Here is a 13820-nt window from a genome sequence, read left to right on the forward strand (position 1 = left end):
ATGGCGCCCGGCCGCAGCAGGCCTGCGCGGCACGGCCTCCACAACCCGGCCTTCCAGCACGACGAGTCGTCGGCCAGCCGCTCGTCAACGGTGAGTGGACGCCAGGTCCGGCTCGCCGCCGTCGGTACGGACGTGCGGTGGGGCTCACGGAAGGAGACCGGGCGAGAGTCTGGGCTCCTAGACGGCGTGAATCAGTAGCCGGGCTCTCAGGAATCTGGCAGCTGATGTGGACCAGCAGATGTCTGTCCGATGTCTGTCCGTCTGTCCGATGGCGTTGACCAGAGGCCGTTAGTCGTGTGAACCCATGCCGCTTCCCTCTGACTGCCCGGGGGCTTCGCTGGCCGGCCAGCCACGTTTTATCGCCAGTCCTGTAGCTGTATCTTCACTATCCTCGAGAAACTCCAGGTCTTGTCAGCGGAGCAGGATGGCTGAGGGTCTTGCGGACGCCGACGGCTCAGCCCTCAGGGATCTCCGTCCTGTGCCCGTCTGGTCTCTCAGTGGTCTTTTCAGCTGATCAGGGGCATTTCTGTGTAATGAGGGACCACTCTGACTATAGAAGAGTCCTCTGGCCGTTTGGATGTTCCTGTGGCTGTTGGGGTCCCACAAGCGGTATTCGGATAAACAACCGAAATGCGCACAGCCGAAAGTCTTTTGACGGTTGTATTCAATGGACCGCTTTTTTGCCAACGTGTCTTTCCCCCGACCTGTCAAATGAACGAAATGTAAGGGGCCTGTTTTCCCCCGAACAGCCACGGCTTGTCGCCCTCCGTAGCTTCATTGGTATTAGCTCCCGGCCATCCCACCCCACCCGTGATAGTATGTGGGCTCAAGTCGCTTTGCACGTGCTCGCAGGGGTCCATCCGGGCTAATAAAACACGGAAAGGGAGGGGGATGGGGAGCATACCAGTGAAAACTCACCGCGTAGGTGTGGTGGGGGTGGGCCTCTGCATTCTCGATCTTGGCTGCGTTTGTGGGCGCTCGCCATTTGACTTCTGGCTTGAATCGTCTGCGGCCGGTGGCAGCGGCTGTTCAATGTCAGGAAGGTCAAAGGGCAGGGGGACCGTGCCGAGGATTACAGGACCATCAACTTTTTCATGAAGATCTGCTGTAGAATTGAAATTTCACAATAGGAAGGTGGGGTCCTAGAGCGCACACAACAATCATGTTTTGCGTGAGCTCTGATCTCAAAATCATCAAATCAAAAGGGTTTTAAAGACAATTATGACAACAATAAAACGGACCGGATTATGGACCGTAGCTAGAGTTCTCGGCCTCCGGCTCAAACGGGGCCCGGGTCCGTTTTAGAGTATGGGCCCAGGGACCCTGAAGGCCTCTTGTTGTCTCACTGTGATAATTTCAGTGTCATTTGTTTTGTTTCCATTGCTTGTCAGGCAGGAGGACCTCGACCAACGCCAGTGGCTCTCTGACATTCAGGGTCCCGTCATGTTTCTCTTCAGCAAAACGTGTCTCTGCTCGACCAGGGGCCCCTTGCCGACACAGGCTCCACTATCAGGCACTCTATGCCTCGATACAGGGCACAGAGTGCCTGACAGGGGAGCCTATTTCAAGGGCCCCGCCAATGCAGGAGGCCTTCAGTAACAATCGCGGACACCGTTCTTGTCCCTGCTTCATTAATGGGCCCTTGGGTCCACGCTGACGCAGAGCCAGCCGCTCAGCGTTGGCGGTCTCGGACCTACATAGGCGCCTGTACTTGCTTCGTTAATGGGCCCTTGGGTCTACGCTGACTCAGAGCCAGCTGCTCAGCGTTGGCGGTCTCGGACCTACATAGGCGTTTCCGTCGTCCCGGGGACCCCCGACAGGCGCAACGAGTCTTTTTGACTGACCTCTGAGAGCGGACCTTCGCCCCGGGGTCGTCCTCCGGCCAGCTCTTCGGCCCTTCAATCGGGTCCTCGATAGTCTGTGCCGACGATCCAGCAGGCCGCGCAGGGTCTAGCGTGAGATATGTCCTGTGCCTCCCCCTCCCCCCCCCCCCCCTATCACCAGCTGCCTGCGCCCTGGACGTGTAGGTATGCACGCAACGCGGTGATAGTCAGCGATTCGTTCTCAGAAAGCAACTCCAAAGTAGATAATGGCTTCTTCGTCCCAAAAACATTCGTGAATTGCTGCCAGTTTGGTTTAAGAGATGGTCGCTTTTGCTGGTGAGCTGAATATACTAGATTCTGGTACCAATTCTTGATTTCCTACTATATCTTGTTGATTTCCTTCATCCATTTGACGGATCCTCAGTCAATCTGGTAAATAAAATTGTTGTTTCTAGGCATTCCTTCATGTATTTGGCGACTTAAGTAGGCACTACGTTCAACGGCCTCGTTAAATTGGTGGTGAAATCATCCATATTGGTGGTAATAATCCAATCGGTGGCAGTAAATTGCTCTTGTAAATTGCTCTTGTCATACCATTGTTGGCTAACTTTGATGGAACATAGAAAACTTCAAACGCGCGTAAGTTCAGTATCATTGCCACATATACAGTATAACGCTACAGATTCAGGCAAGGTCAACAGAGGTCAACAGAAGTCAATGACCCCGACGGATTTACACCAGGTGACGAAATTGCGGACAAAACAATGTTTTCGGCCTACATTTACTTGAATAACAATGAGGAAATGGCCGCTTTTTCATTTTCGTTTTCCCCTGGTCAACCTGCAGACGCATATCATAATCCGTTTTATTGAAATATGTGTGCACTGCCTGACTCGCGATATATCTGCACCGAAAGGTGTGATAAAGCTGAAACTCGCCCCGGGTAGTGCAGCCTTGTGGTAGGTTTAACCAACCCATTGCGCTGGGCTTCGGACGCCCCTCTTCCGCCCCGTGAGCGTTCGAGACAGGTGAAGGTGGCCGGCGGGCCGCGCGGGGCTGCGTGATTCAGAGGGGGTGTGAGTACTGCGTAGTTCGTATCGGAGGACGGATGGTTAGGCGCCCGCTAGCGGTGAGCTGGCCTACCCGTTAGTTGTTATCTAAAGACAGCACACGAGTCAAGCGCGGGAGGTCTGTGAGGACGTTAGAGTGGCAAGAAGCTGTATACGGCGACACGAAGTTAGGCACGACCGTGTCACCAGACCGCTAGCGGCCACCCGGGGGCGCCCCCGTACGGGGTTTGATACGCTAGAAAAAAAATCCCCATGGTGTTCGACTTCTAGTTCCCGAGCCGTTCTAAATAGAAACTGAAACGTGGAGGCTTTGTAGGAGGGTCTCTTAAAACGGGTTTCAGAAAACAGTACAAGAAAAGGCAGAGGATTATCTTGACACGTTATGTTCGTGACCACTAATGCCTCATAAGTTACACTTTATGTTCGAACCACCTATTGCATTACATGAAATGTTCCCACTTACGCAATGTATCACACACATCACAATGCAATGTGGCGTATCACACTAATGTAATGTATCAAACCTTTTGCTTGAAAACGTAGTATTAGGGATTACGATACGCTAGGCGTCATGATACATTAGGTGTTGTAATACATTCCGAGTCGGGATACATTAGGGGTTATGCTATGTTAGGAGTAGCGATAGTGTACGGGTTACGGCACGTAAGGTGCTACGATACGTTAGGCGTTGTGAAGCATTAATGTTTTTGATATATTGGGCGTTACGATACATAGGTGATAACAAATATAAGGGCTTCCGACACTGACCCTAAATAGTGACTTCCAGAGGAAAATAAAGGAGCAGGTATCCCATCGCAACGGTACGCCGCGTCGCGTCCGTTCTATTTTAGAGCCGATTCATCAACTCCTAACTCTGCCTTTGTCAAATCATCAGCTTTCAACTTCACTTATGTCAAATTATCAACTTTCAACTTAACTAATCCACTTAACTGATGGCGAAAGGTTGGTGGAGCGTGTGTGTGCCGTCGGGAAGTTTTGCCGACGGCCGGCCGTTCCGCGTCATATTTCGGTGACAGTCGCCGTCTGCTTACTGCAGTAAGCTGATATGTACGGCGGCAACCGTCATATGTGACGGTTTGCACGGTGGCGTCCTACAGTTGCTGGAGGAAGTCGTAATGCGTCAGGCGGTCTGAGCTCTACAGCGACCGCAGGCGCCTCACGCGTGCTTATCTGGACTGCAGTCGTTTCCCCTCTGTGGGACAACGCCCCCCTGAAGTCGAAGCGCGCCTAAGTCCACTGCCACTGTCGTCGCGCGCTGCTCTCCGGCCAGCTAGCGGTGCGCAGGACCGATCCTCACCTCTTCATCCCGAGTCCCGGTAACACCCTGACTCCAAAGCCGGCGACCTGCGGCCGTTAGTCACGATCAGATTCAAGTGATGCCCTGACGGAATGCCCTGATGTCCGGGCGCCCGGAGAAGGGCCCCGAAGCCCGACGAAGCCCAAAGAAGGGTTCCTGCACGGAATGAGGCTTGATAGTGGGGGACTCCCAGATGACCGCTGTCTTGCTCAACACTGACCTCGTCCCTTCATTCTGCAGCCCTGGATTTGCTGAATTTGTCAGGGTTGGACAAATCGGTTATAATCCAGAGGTGGACAAAATTAACCCGGAAATTTAGATCCGTTAAAGTTTCTCCTCAACTCAGTGAGTTTACCAAATTGAATTTATCCCGTTAAACTACTAACTAAAGCTGCGCAAGTGTAACTTAGTTTGTACATTAACTTGTTCTTGATTTCCAGCATTCGATTTAAAGGTTTCTTAAAACCGTTCAAATGGCGGAAATAACTAAACTGTATCATCTGCCGTCCAATCATCGCGTTGGAATTCCTTTGCTAGGTGTGCGTGCACTTCACAATCTTACTATTTTTCTGAAAGGTCATGGACTAGATCTCAGCATTCGCTACAATTTGAAATTCAAATTCCATGGTAGGTGGATTGGGATTTGTAATCAGATGCGAGGCTCAACTTGACTGAAATAGAAAAGAATACGTTCGATTTTTCCTATCAAAACTTCGAGACTTAATGCCGTTTAGTTCCCACTCCTAAACCAATTGCATCGGTTCCTGGCAAACTGTGTTCAACGCTTCTGCCAATGATGCGTACTGCATTTCTAACTCGGCCAAAAGCAGGGAAGTTGTTGAGTTGTTGAGTCGGAGTTGAGCCAGGCATTGGTCCAAGCCTTGCAGGTGCAGAAGTTTTGTTTTTGGTGAGGCATGGACCAGTTATAGACTCATCCATACCATGCGTAGTGGAGAGGTCTCTGGAGTGTAACAAGGTGGGCACGGTGTCGCATCCTTACCCCTAAATGCTAGTTTGCATGAGACATAGGAAGACAACTTATAAGGGGGCTAAGAACTGTGCGGGCGTGCAACCATTGCGGGGAAAGCTTCGATACATGGGTACAGGTGCCATCCGGCGAAAGCTGGCCTCGTTAGCCATCTTACGCCCGATGGGGCTGGGCTTCAACACGTTCCCATTCGAGGATTTCTGTACGTCATACGCGTTACAGAAAGGGTGGAGTGTCAGATCCGTCCCATCCTGTCTGCAGCCTCAAGGACCGTCAGTGCCATTGCGACACAAAACTTACAGGGTTTGAAATTGAGCCACGAAGCCTGCAGGGATATATATATATATATATATATATATATATATATATGCGTGTGTGTGTGTGTGTGTGTGTGTGTGTGTGTATGCACAACGTCCAGTGTTTTGAAAAAATTTGCACCTAGAGCATATCTGCATGCATTGATTTGAACATTCCTATAATGGAGTTCAGTATTCGGCAGTGGCTTTAAGGACTCGAATCCTAATTTTCGCAGCTCGAATCCCCATTTTCAGGATTCGGGATTCACAAGATCCACAGCTGTCCAGGTGTCTTCTAGTCCAGCTAACTTAAGCCCTCAGTGTAATGTTATGCCCACTTCCTCCACCACTTCCCGGGAAGCTTTTCCACCATAGCGGCTGCATCACCCTCCGGCCCATGATGAACGCCCAGAACTATTCCTACGACGCCTACGTTTCATCCGGATTTCCAATACTGTCAGTGATGTAAGAAATTTAAAGCTCATTTGTGAGCGAACTCATCGTCAAAAGCGTCTACCAAACTTTGGATACATGCCTGCCACAGGTCATAGGCATCAAAGCAGACGAATGTCGCCGCCATGAGCTGTGGCACCCTGGGCACCGTGTGGCAAGTATCGGCGCAGCTTGCTTACAGCGCCACCGCGCTCGTCCTGCTCGGGGCATTGGCGCCGTTAGATATGCAAAAAGCTTTTGTTTTCAAACGCATGATCTGCGTTTCATTATCATACAGGTATCGACAGAAGATTGCTAATGGAACCAGTTATGGCACCTTGCGTCTAATTGTTTAGGTAAAAACCCTCATGGCTTTTGTTTTGACAGTAACTGTATGGTGAAAATACACCACGCAGTATGAATGGGCTGATTCTGTAGAGCACAACACGGAATGAGAGACAATTGCCCGAAACGTTGTTGACAACGAGATGAATTGGGTGTAACAAGTAGTTTTTTTTTTAGTAAATTGAGTCAAGTAGTTTTGAGGTCCCAAGACTTGTTATATGGCTTATGATTAGGTACCGTCATTGAAAAGAATGCGGCTCAAGTTACGAGCACAGGATTTTGATTAAAAGGTGCCAGGAAACAGCCCCACCCTACCCTCATTCGGCAATACAATAAAGCAGAATCATAATATGATTTGAGTTCATGACAATGTATGAAATTAAATACAAATTATTGGCTCAGAGTCAAATGTAGTTTCTAGGGTCTCAAGGTGTTAGGTGTCAGTTATGACTTGGTGCCGGTATTGAAGAAGAACGTGGCTCAAAAAGCGTACACAGTATTTCAATCAGGAAGTGTTAGGAGCCAGCTCCCACCCCACACCCAAACGAGTGAACATGAAACCTACCAACGTTCACCGTCGTCTCTTCATAACTCATATCCCTAGGGGCTAAACCCCTTCATTCCTGTTACGCTATGAGCTCCTACCTACCATGGTCTGAATTTCATATCTGATCCTAGTTTAATGGAATTTCTTATTGCAATTGTTGTGTGGCAAAAGAAGCTATCTCAGAGATGTGTGGCTTCGTTCAACACTCCGTTGTTGCATCACATTGAACGATTTCCTAGAAGTTTTCTGTAATGGGTCCATGGTCTGACTTTGGCCTGCCGTAGGTCAGCGACCTGATAAGGTATCTCTAAATTGTAATGCTTAACAATCTGCTATTCAGTTGTTTATAGCTATGCATCGCGGTTCGGAAACCATCCCAGAAAAACCTAAGGAGGAAATCAAATTAACTCCCACCCGAGAGAGTGTTACGCTCAAAAGACCATAGCAGATTTCTCAAAGAAAATCAGCGGTTTCAGGCTATCGGGTGGACACGGAAGTGTATGTGCACGTAATAACTTTTCGACGTTAACGAAAGTGTATATCCGTCACGAAAAATCAACCATCCAATTCACTGATTAACGGTTTAGAGGATTCGTGGCCTCCTCTGCTCTAGTCCCTGCTAAACAAAACCAAACCAAGCAGCTCGCAGACATGTGTAGCGGGGCATGGTAAATGCTGTTCATTGGCACACGGCATCTTAAGCTTTTAACCGGTTTACATAGCACTTACAATCAGGGTTGGCGCTCGCCCGCTGTTAGTTCTTGAGCCGTTGTTCCTTTGTATTCGTTTGCGACATGGCGACCGCCCGGCCAACTGCTAGCGAACGCGCTCTGATCGCAATCATTTGGCGAGTGCAAATGCATTTAAACTGTCAGCCGCTGCCCACCAGGCCAATCACTGATCGTGGAGCCTATAGGTACGTCAGGGCCCGCAGTCGGCTCTGGCGCCGAAAGGCCCCAACGGTGGTAAACGCACGAGTTAAATGAATGCAAAATCGGGCGCCTTCGGGGCACATGCAGATGAGCAATGACCGACACGCGGAGCTTCTGTTTCAGAAGACTGAGGCAACCGGCTGAAATCAGCCGTTGGTCGGTCAGCTTGCTGAAAACACACCTCAGGCCGTTGTACAAACGGCTAAAAAGCAAAACTTGCTCGACCGTAAGCGCGTTTATATGTGGAAACATACGTGACATTCATTCGCCCTTCGATCCGCATGCAAGTTTTTCACAAAAAGCGCCTGATTCTTCGGAAACCGTGATCAGTTGCTTAAACAACGGCCGCTTTCCAGCCGTGGAGCCGTGTCCGGTATTGTATGTGTGCTATGCGCCGGTGCTGTCACGCTGCGGCTGCTGACGACTACTAGTTCACCCGGTTTAGTGTCAAGTTGCGGCGTAGATAAGACCTGAACAACACCACATACTTATACTTGTTGCGATGCGTGTAAAGAACTTCGCGCGCTGTGCTGCGCTTCATCAGTATTAAAAAACGTGCTCGCCGCTATCGTTGGCTGTCTGTTCTGACTGGAGAGAGGTGATCTGTCTGTTGTGACTGCAGGGAGAGGTGATCTGTCTGTTGTGACTGCAGGGAGAGGTGACCTGTCTGTTGCGACTGCAGGGAGAAGTGAGCTGTCTGTTGTGACTGCAGGGAGAGGTGATCTGTCTGTTGTGACTGCAGGAAGGGGTGGCCTGTCTGTTGTGACTGCAGGGAGAAGTGAGCTGTCTGTTGTGACTGCAGGGAAAGGTGATCTGTCTGTTGTGACTGCAGGGAAAGGTGATCTATCTGTTTTGACTGCAGGGAAAGGTGATCTGCCTGTTGTGACTGCAGGGAGAGGTGCAGTCCCGGACTCCGTGCGATCTACGAGCGGCAGCCTCGACATGTCCAGCCTGGCGGGACGAAGACGGCGGCTTCCAACCGTTCGAGGCGTCCAGCCGAGACCGGGAAAAGGCTGGGGCGTCGCCGCCGGACGGGCAGCACGCCACCGGTCAGGTGTTGTCGTCCGCTCACCTCGGTCGAGACGACCCGCTGCCGGACGAGCTGCTGGCGCCGGAGCTGTTTCGGTCCGCTAGCCCGTTGGACATCATCCCCGAGATGGCCGACGAGAAGGACCATGCCGATGCGAGCCGTGAGAATGCCGGCACGGAGCGGCGCCAGGCTGACGCGCGCGAGCGGCCGTCAAGGACGCGCGTGAGGCGAGGAGACCACACCGACAACGCTGCTGAGCTGGAGCAGCGAGCCGAAACAGCGCCGGAGCGGTCTCACAATCCGGAGGCCGCCGCCCGGCCAGATGAGGTTCCGCAGGCGTCGCCGCACTCCCCAACCGGTCACAAGCGTCTCCGGCCGTCCAGGTTACGCCTTTGGCCGCACGCGCACCACCGGAGCGCGCCGCTCGCGCACGAGCCGGCCGCCGAGCGTCCCTGGTTCCAGCGGCTGACGGGACGCCACCGGTCCGCCGCTGACCACTTCTCTGACCCGCTGGTGCCGGAGCGGGGCGACGATGCAGAGGAGAGGGCCTCGACGCCCACTGCACGCCGTCACCGCACGCGGTTTGGAGTGGGCCGCGGCGGCCGGAGGCGGGCCTCGAAGGGCTCGTCAGCGGACGACGAGCGTAGCAGCAGCGTCGACAGCGCGCCGCCGGCGCCGGCGCCGGCCGCGCGGCGTTGGGCTGTCATACGCGAGACCTTCGACATGGACGTGCCGCTGTCGCATCAGTGGAACTTCCTCGAGTCAGTTGGGCAGAGCTTCCCTACGGTGGACGCGAAGTCGTACCAGGAGCACGTGCGCCAGCAGACGCCCGTCACCAGCTCCTCCAGCGAGGAGGAGGTGCCAGACCCGCAAGAAGCGCGGCTCATGCTCAAGCTGGCCCAGTCTAAAGACATCAGACCAGACAAGACGCCAACGCTCGAGACGCTCGCCAACGCGGTTCACCGCCGCAAGAGCGGCAGCGTCGAACGGAAGAGTCTGCCGCCGGAGAAGGGATCGCCGTCGGCGGCCGACAGCGCGACCCCAACGCTGTCGGAGCAGGAGCGCCGTGCAGCCAGCTGCCCACCGCCGGAGAGCGGGGCAGGGGCAGGCGCGGCAGACGGTGCGGAGGCGGCGCCGCACGACAGGCGGCGCTCCCTTCTCGGGTGGCTGCTGCCAACGCAAGGCCGCGGCGGGCGCAGGGCCTCCGTGCCTGTCCGAGTGCCCGAGACACCAGCCGTCGAGTCAGCGGTCCACGTGAGAGGCGCCACCTGGTTCCAGCAGGCGGCTGACGACGAGCCCGTCGACGTCGCGAAGATCCCGACGCCGGAGCGGGCGCGGCAGCGGCGCGCCACCGTCGCCGAGGTGTCACTCAACCACTTCTTGGAGGACGTGGACCAGCGGGCGCGCGAGCTTCGCGAGGAGGAGTTCTGCGGCGCCGACCCGTACCAGGTGCTGTCGCCCAGCCAGCTGGAGATCGACGATGACCACGTGGTGCCGATGGTGGACTCACAGCGCTGCGTGAAGCTGATGCTGGCGGATGCCGAGTGGCGGCTCCAGCGGGAGTACGACCAGACGCCGACGCCGACGCCGACCTCGTACCGGTCGTCCCGTTCGGCCACGCCGGAGAGGCGGGAGCTGTCTGGCTCGGCCGACAGTCCGGCAGAAAGGTCGCCAAGGAGCGACGACCGGCAGACTCCGTCTGGCTCGTCCCTGTCCGGAACGGTGCAGGGCTTGCCGGCGACCGTGCTCGCATCACTTTTGAGTTTGAAGACTGACTCGACATCTCCCCCGAATTACATAGCCGCCTCCGCACCTTTGCTGGAGCCTGACACTGCTTCAGTGCCGTCTTCCAAATACGACTCCGAGGCTTCCTCGAAATGTCAGCCATTGGCGAAGCCTTCCCCGAAGCAGCAGCGTTCACCAACATGTCTCGCTAATATTGCAGCAGCATCCGAAGGTTCTGCAAAATTCAACAGATCGCCAGCTGTTTTCTCGAAGCAGCCAGTGCCATCCTGCCCATCTCCATTGTACAACGCGGCACACTCATCCACGATTACATCATCCAATTCTAAAATCACACCACCTGCCCAAACACAGCAGAGCAGTTCGCCACCAGGACCCTCTAAACATGACGAACCGGCGCCCAATGCCCCGAGCTCCCAACTAGCAGTGGTTGTCTACCGGCCGCCCCCTATCACACCCGCACGCCTGTTACAGACCACTCTGCGTCCGGAGACCAATCCACACCAGGAGACGAGCCCGGGTCAGTCGACGACCTCGCGGGCGGTGCAGACCTCGCCCGGCACCGTCTCGCCGGTGGGTGCGGCCCCGGATGCCGACAGCGGCCGCACGGCCAGCCAGGCGGTGCAGACGTCCCCCGCCGAGCCCGCTGGACCGGCGTCGCGGCCCAGCAGCGCCGATCAACCAGTGACGCTGCCGCCACGCCTGCTCGCGCGCAGCCGCCCCTGTGGCGTGGCGCGCCGTCTGGACCGGCCGGCGGCCGCCGCCCTGCGCCTGCGCCTGCAGGGGGAGCAGCACGCCGTCGACGAGCGGCGGCGAGCGCTGCTGCGCGCGCGGGCCGAGCGGGCCGCCGCGCTGGCCGTCGGCCCGCGCGTGGCGCCGCCACGAGGAGCGGGAAGCTCCGCCGACGCTCCGACTTCGCCAGCGACGCAGCGGAGACCCGCGGCCCGAAACGCAGCGGCGCCACCCGACGGCAGTGAATCTCAGGGCGTTGGAGAGTCGCCTGGCTGATGGTGCAGTGGCGCGGTCATGCCACGGCCGCATGGTCGCTCAGCTCAGCAGGTCTACCAGCCGCGGTCGACAGCTGGGACCTGGGCTTCAGGCGGCCGCACTGCGAGGGTCACGACTCTCGTCGTGAATAAGCACGCGCAAGTGATATGAAATCTCTTCAGTTTTTTTACGGCATCTTCGACCGGGACAAGGACGGAGCTTACCGACTGAAATCGCGTGGTGTTCAAGCGATTGATGGACAAATACAATGGATTGGACTACCGCAAGGGACAAAGCTCTGCGGCTGTAAATCGCGATGCATAATGGCCAGATGACCGCAGACATAGACGCCCGATATCACGCGCGTGCCACCCCGTCCAGACGGTTGCTGCTGGGAGACCATAAGTGCACCGCCGCTAGAACACGTCTCGATTTCGGTCTTTTTATGTCAAGCCTTGTAACTGCACATTGACGTAAAGACATCACCGTACGGCAAAGCAAACCAAACTAGGTCCTTGGCACTTTACATTGCTGTAAATATACCAGCACTGTGTGCTTTATGCGAGTGCATACCTGTGAATGAGCCTGCGATACCTGCGAGTGAATCTGTTTGTTCTTCATTTGAAAGCCTGACTAGTGTTGAGGATATCTTTTCACTATTTCCCCGAAAATGTGATTTTTTTAGAAACAATTCTCACTCAGCATATACATATATATATATATATATATATATATATATATATATATATATATATATATATATATATATAGGGTCTTAGGCCAGGTGAACACGAAACGTCCAATAAATGCACCTCACAACTTGAAGATGTCCTTCACTGGCGCCTTCATACAGCCATGAAATGTCTTACTTCCGCACATTCGCATTGGTGTCGCAGGCTATCTTCAAAACAACAGTAGGATGGACTTCTACCCCACGTACGCAAAAAATGGGGATGATATAACAGTAAAGTATTTAAAGTCCGGCGATTTCAGAACATCGGTAAGGGACCTCATATACAGCGCGCCATTATATATTTTGCAGGCCGTCCACATTCCACGTAGCCTCTGCGGCACCTCATTATGTATTCCGCAAGCCGACCGCAATCCATGTAGCCTCTGCAGCTGGTAATTGCTAACAATTGCCGCATTATGAAGACATGAGGCATTCGAATGCGACAGACTCTCCGGTAGTCACATGTAAGGCCAAGCTTTGTCATCTTCTGTTTACATGTATTACAGCATAACATGTCGAAACAAAGCGCATTATAGAATAACACACAGAGCTGCCATTGATATGGTCCACGGAATACTTCCACGGCTATAAAGGTACCGTCTAAGGAGCACTTTATTAGTACTGGTGGCATCACGGCCTACAACAGGTTGGTTGTTAGCCCCCTAGACACGAAAACACTTTTAGATGAACACCCAAAATTCGTGTAGCCCCACTGAGCAAGAGACGTGCAAAATATAAACGTGCAGCAGTCTATAGTGCCCTAAGCGGAGCAGTCGTGGAGCAGCATATAGTGCCCCGAGTGCTCCACGTGAAGCAGTAAACTAAGAGTCACGCGCCTAGCGGTACAGCACGACGGTGGGTTTCCGGTGAGTTTCCGGTGGGTTCCGGTGAGTTTCCGGTGAGTTTCACGGCGGGAACAGCATGCTATTGCAGTGCCGCGCAAGCTGATTAAGGTCCACTGAGACATCGCAGTCCTCGACACCAGGAACACAACACGTCACGCATCCGCCACGCACACCCGCGGACGAGCGGCACCGCCACCCACAGCTGACATCACACAACATATGAACAGTCCGAAACTACAGCCGACCCGTGCATTGGCGTCGCTCCTTGTAAGCTATCACGCGGCAGGTCACAACACACCGAGTCGCGACCTAAGCTGCCCCGCACTGCGAATACCGCCCAGGCATCGACCTGACGGGCTAAACGTCGGCCACCGATACGATCGGAACGGGTTCGCCTCGCCCGCGTGAGACACATTGTGTTAAGGAGGGGACACTCGAGACAAAGCTTGACTGTGCGACGTACATACGTGTGCGTCCGATTCAGCCCAGAAACCAGTTTTCCCAGTTCTAGGCTGTTCCGAGATTAAACTTAAAATCAGACGAGCGGAGTTACTTACAAGGGAACCGAAACTCGCCGCCCGGCGTGATGCCTCGCCAATATCACAAACAATACAACGATCATCCACGTCACCCGTGGTGCCAGATTGACGACTTTAGATCTGGCCCACTTTGTTGATAGATGGGGAAACCCAATGGCTTGCCTACTGCTCGCTTCGAGTGACTCAGGTGTG

The 13820-nt window shown here is 54.1% G+C and overlaps 1 protein-coding gene across 1 annotated transcript; it reads left to right on the top strand.

Annotated features, from left to right (window-relative positions):
* Positions 1 to 13450, top strand: LOC119101939 (nucleolar protein dao-5-like). Its single transcript, XM_037225334.1, has 6 exons — positions 1 to 90; positions 8644 to 9108; positions 9244 to 9816; positions 10060 to 10503; positions 10999 to 11248; positions 13431 to 13450. Exons 1-6 carry the CDS (start codon positions 1 to 3, stop codon positions 13448 to 13450), a joined length of 1842 nt encoding a protein of 613 aa, XP_037081229.1.
* The last annotated feature ends 370 nt before the right edge of the window (positions 13451 to 13820 follow it).

Source organism: Pollicipes pollicipes, unplaced genomic scaffold (assembly GCF_011947565.3).
Source record: "Pollicipes pollicipes isolate AB1234 unplaced genomic scaffold, Ppol_2.1 Scaffold_5080;HRSCAF=6000_pilon_pilon_pilon, whole genome shotgun sequence".
Taxonomy (NCBI): Eukaryota; Metazoa; Arthropoda; class Thecostraca; order Pollicipedomorpha; family Pollicipedidae; genus Pollicipes; species Pollicipes pollicipes.

Excerpts from the sequence above, each read along its gene's own strand:
- LOC119101939 (XM_037225334.1), top strand. The coding sequence starts at position 1 with ATGGCGCCCGGCCGCAGCAGGCCTGCGCGGCACGGCCTCCACAACCCG. Across the intron at positions 91-8,643 it reads CGGCCAGCCGCTCGTCAACG|GGAGAGGTGCAGTCCCGGAC; the intron begins GTGAGTGGACGC and ends TTGTGACTGCAG. Across the intron at positions 10,504-10,998 it reads GCTCGTCCCTGTCCGGAACG|ACCACTCTGCGTCCGGAGAC; the intron begins GTGCAGGGCTTG and ends CGCCTGTTACAG.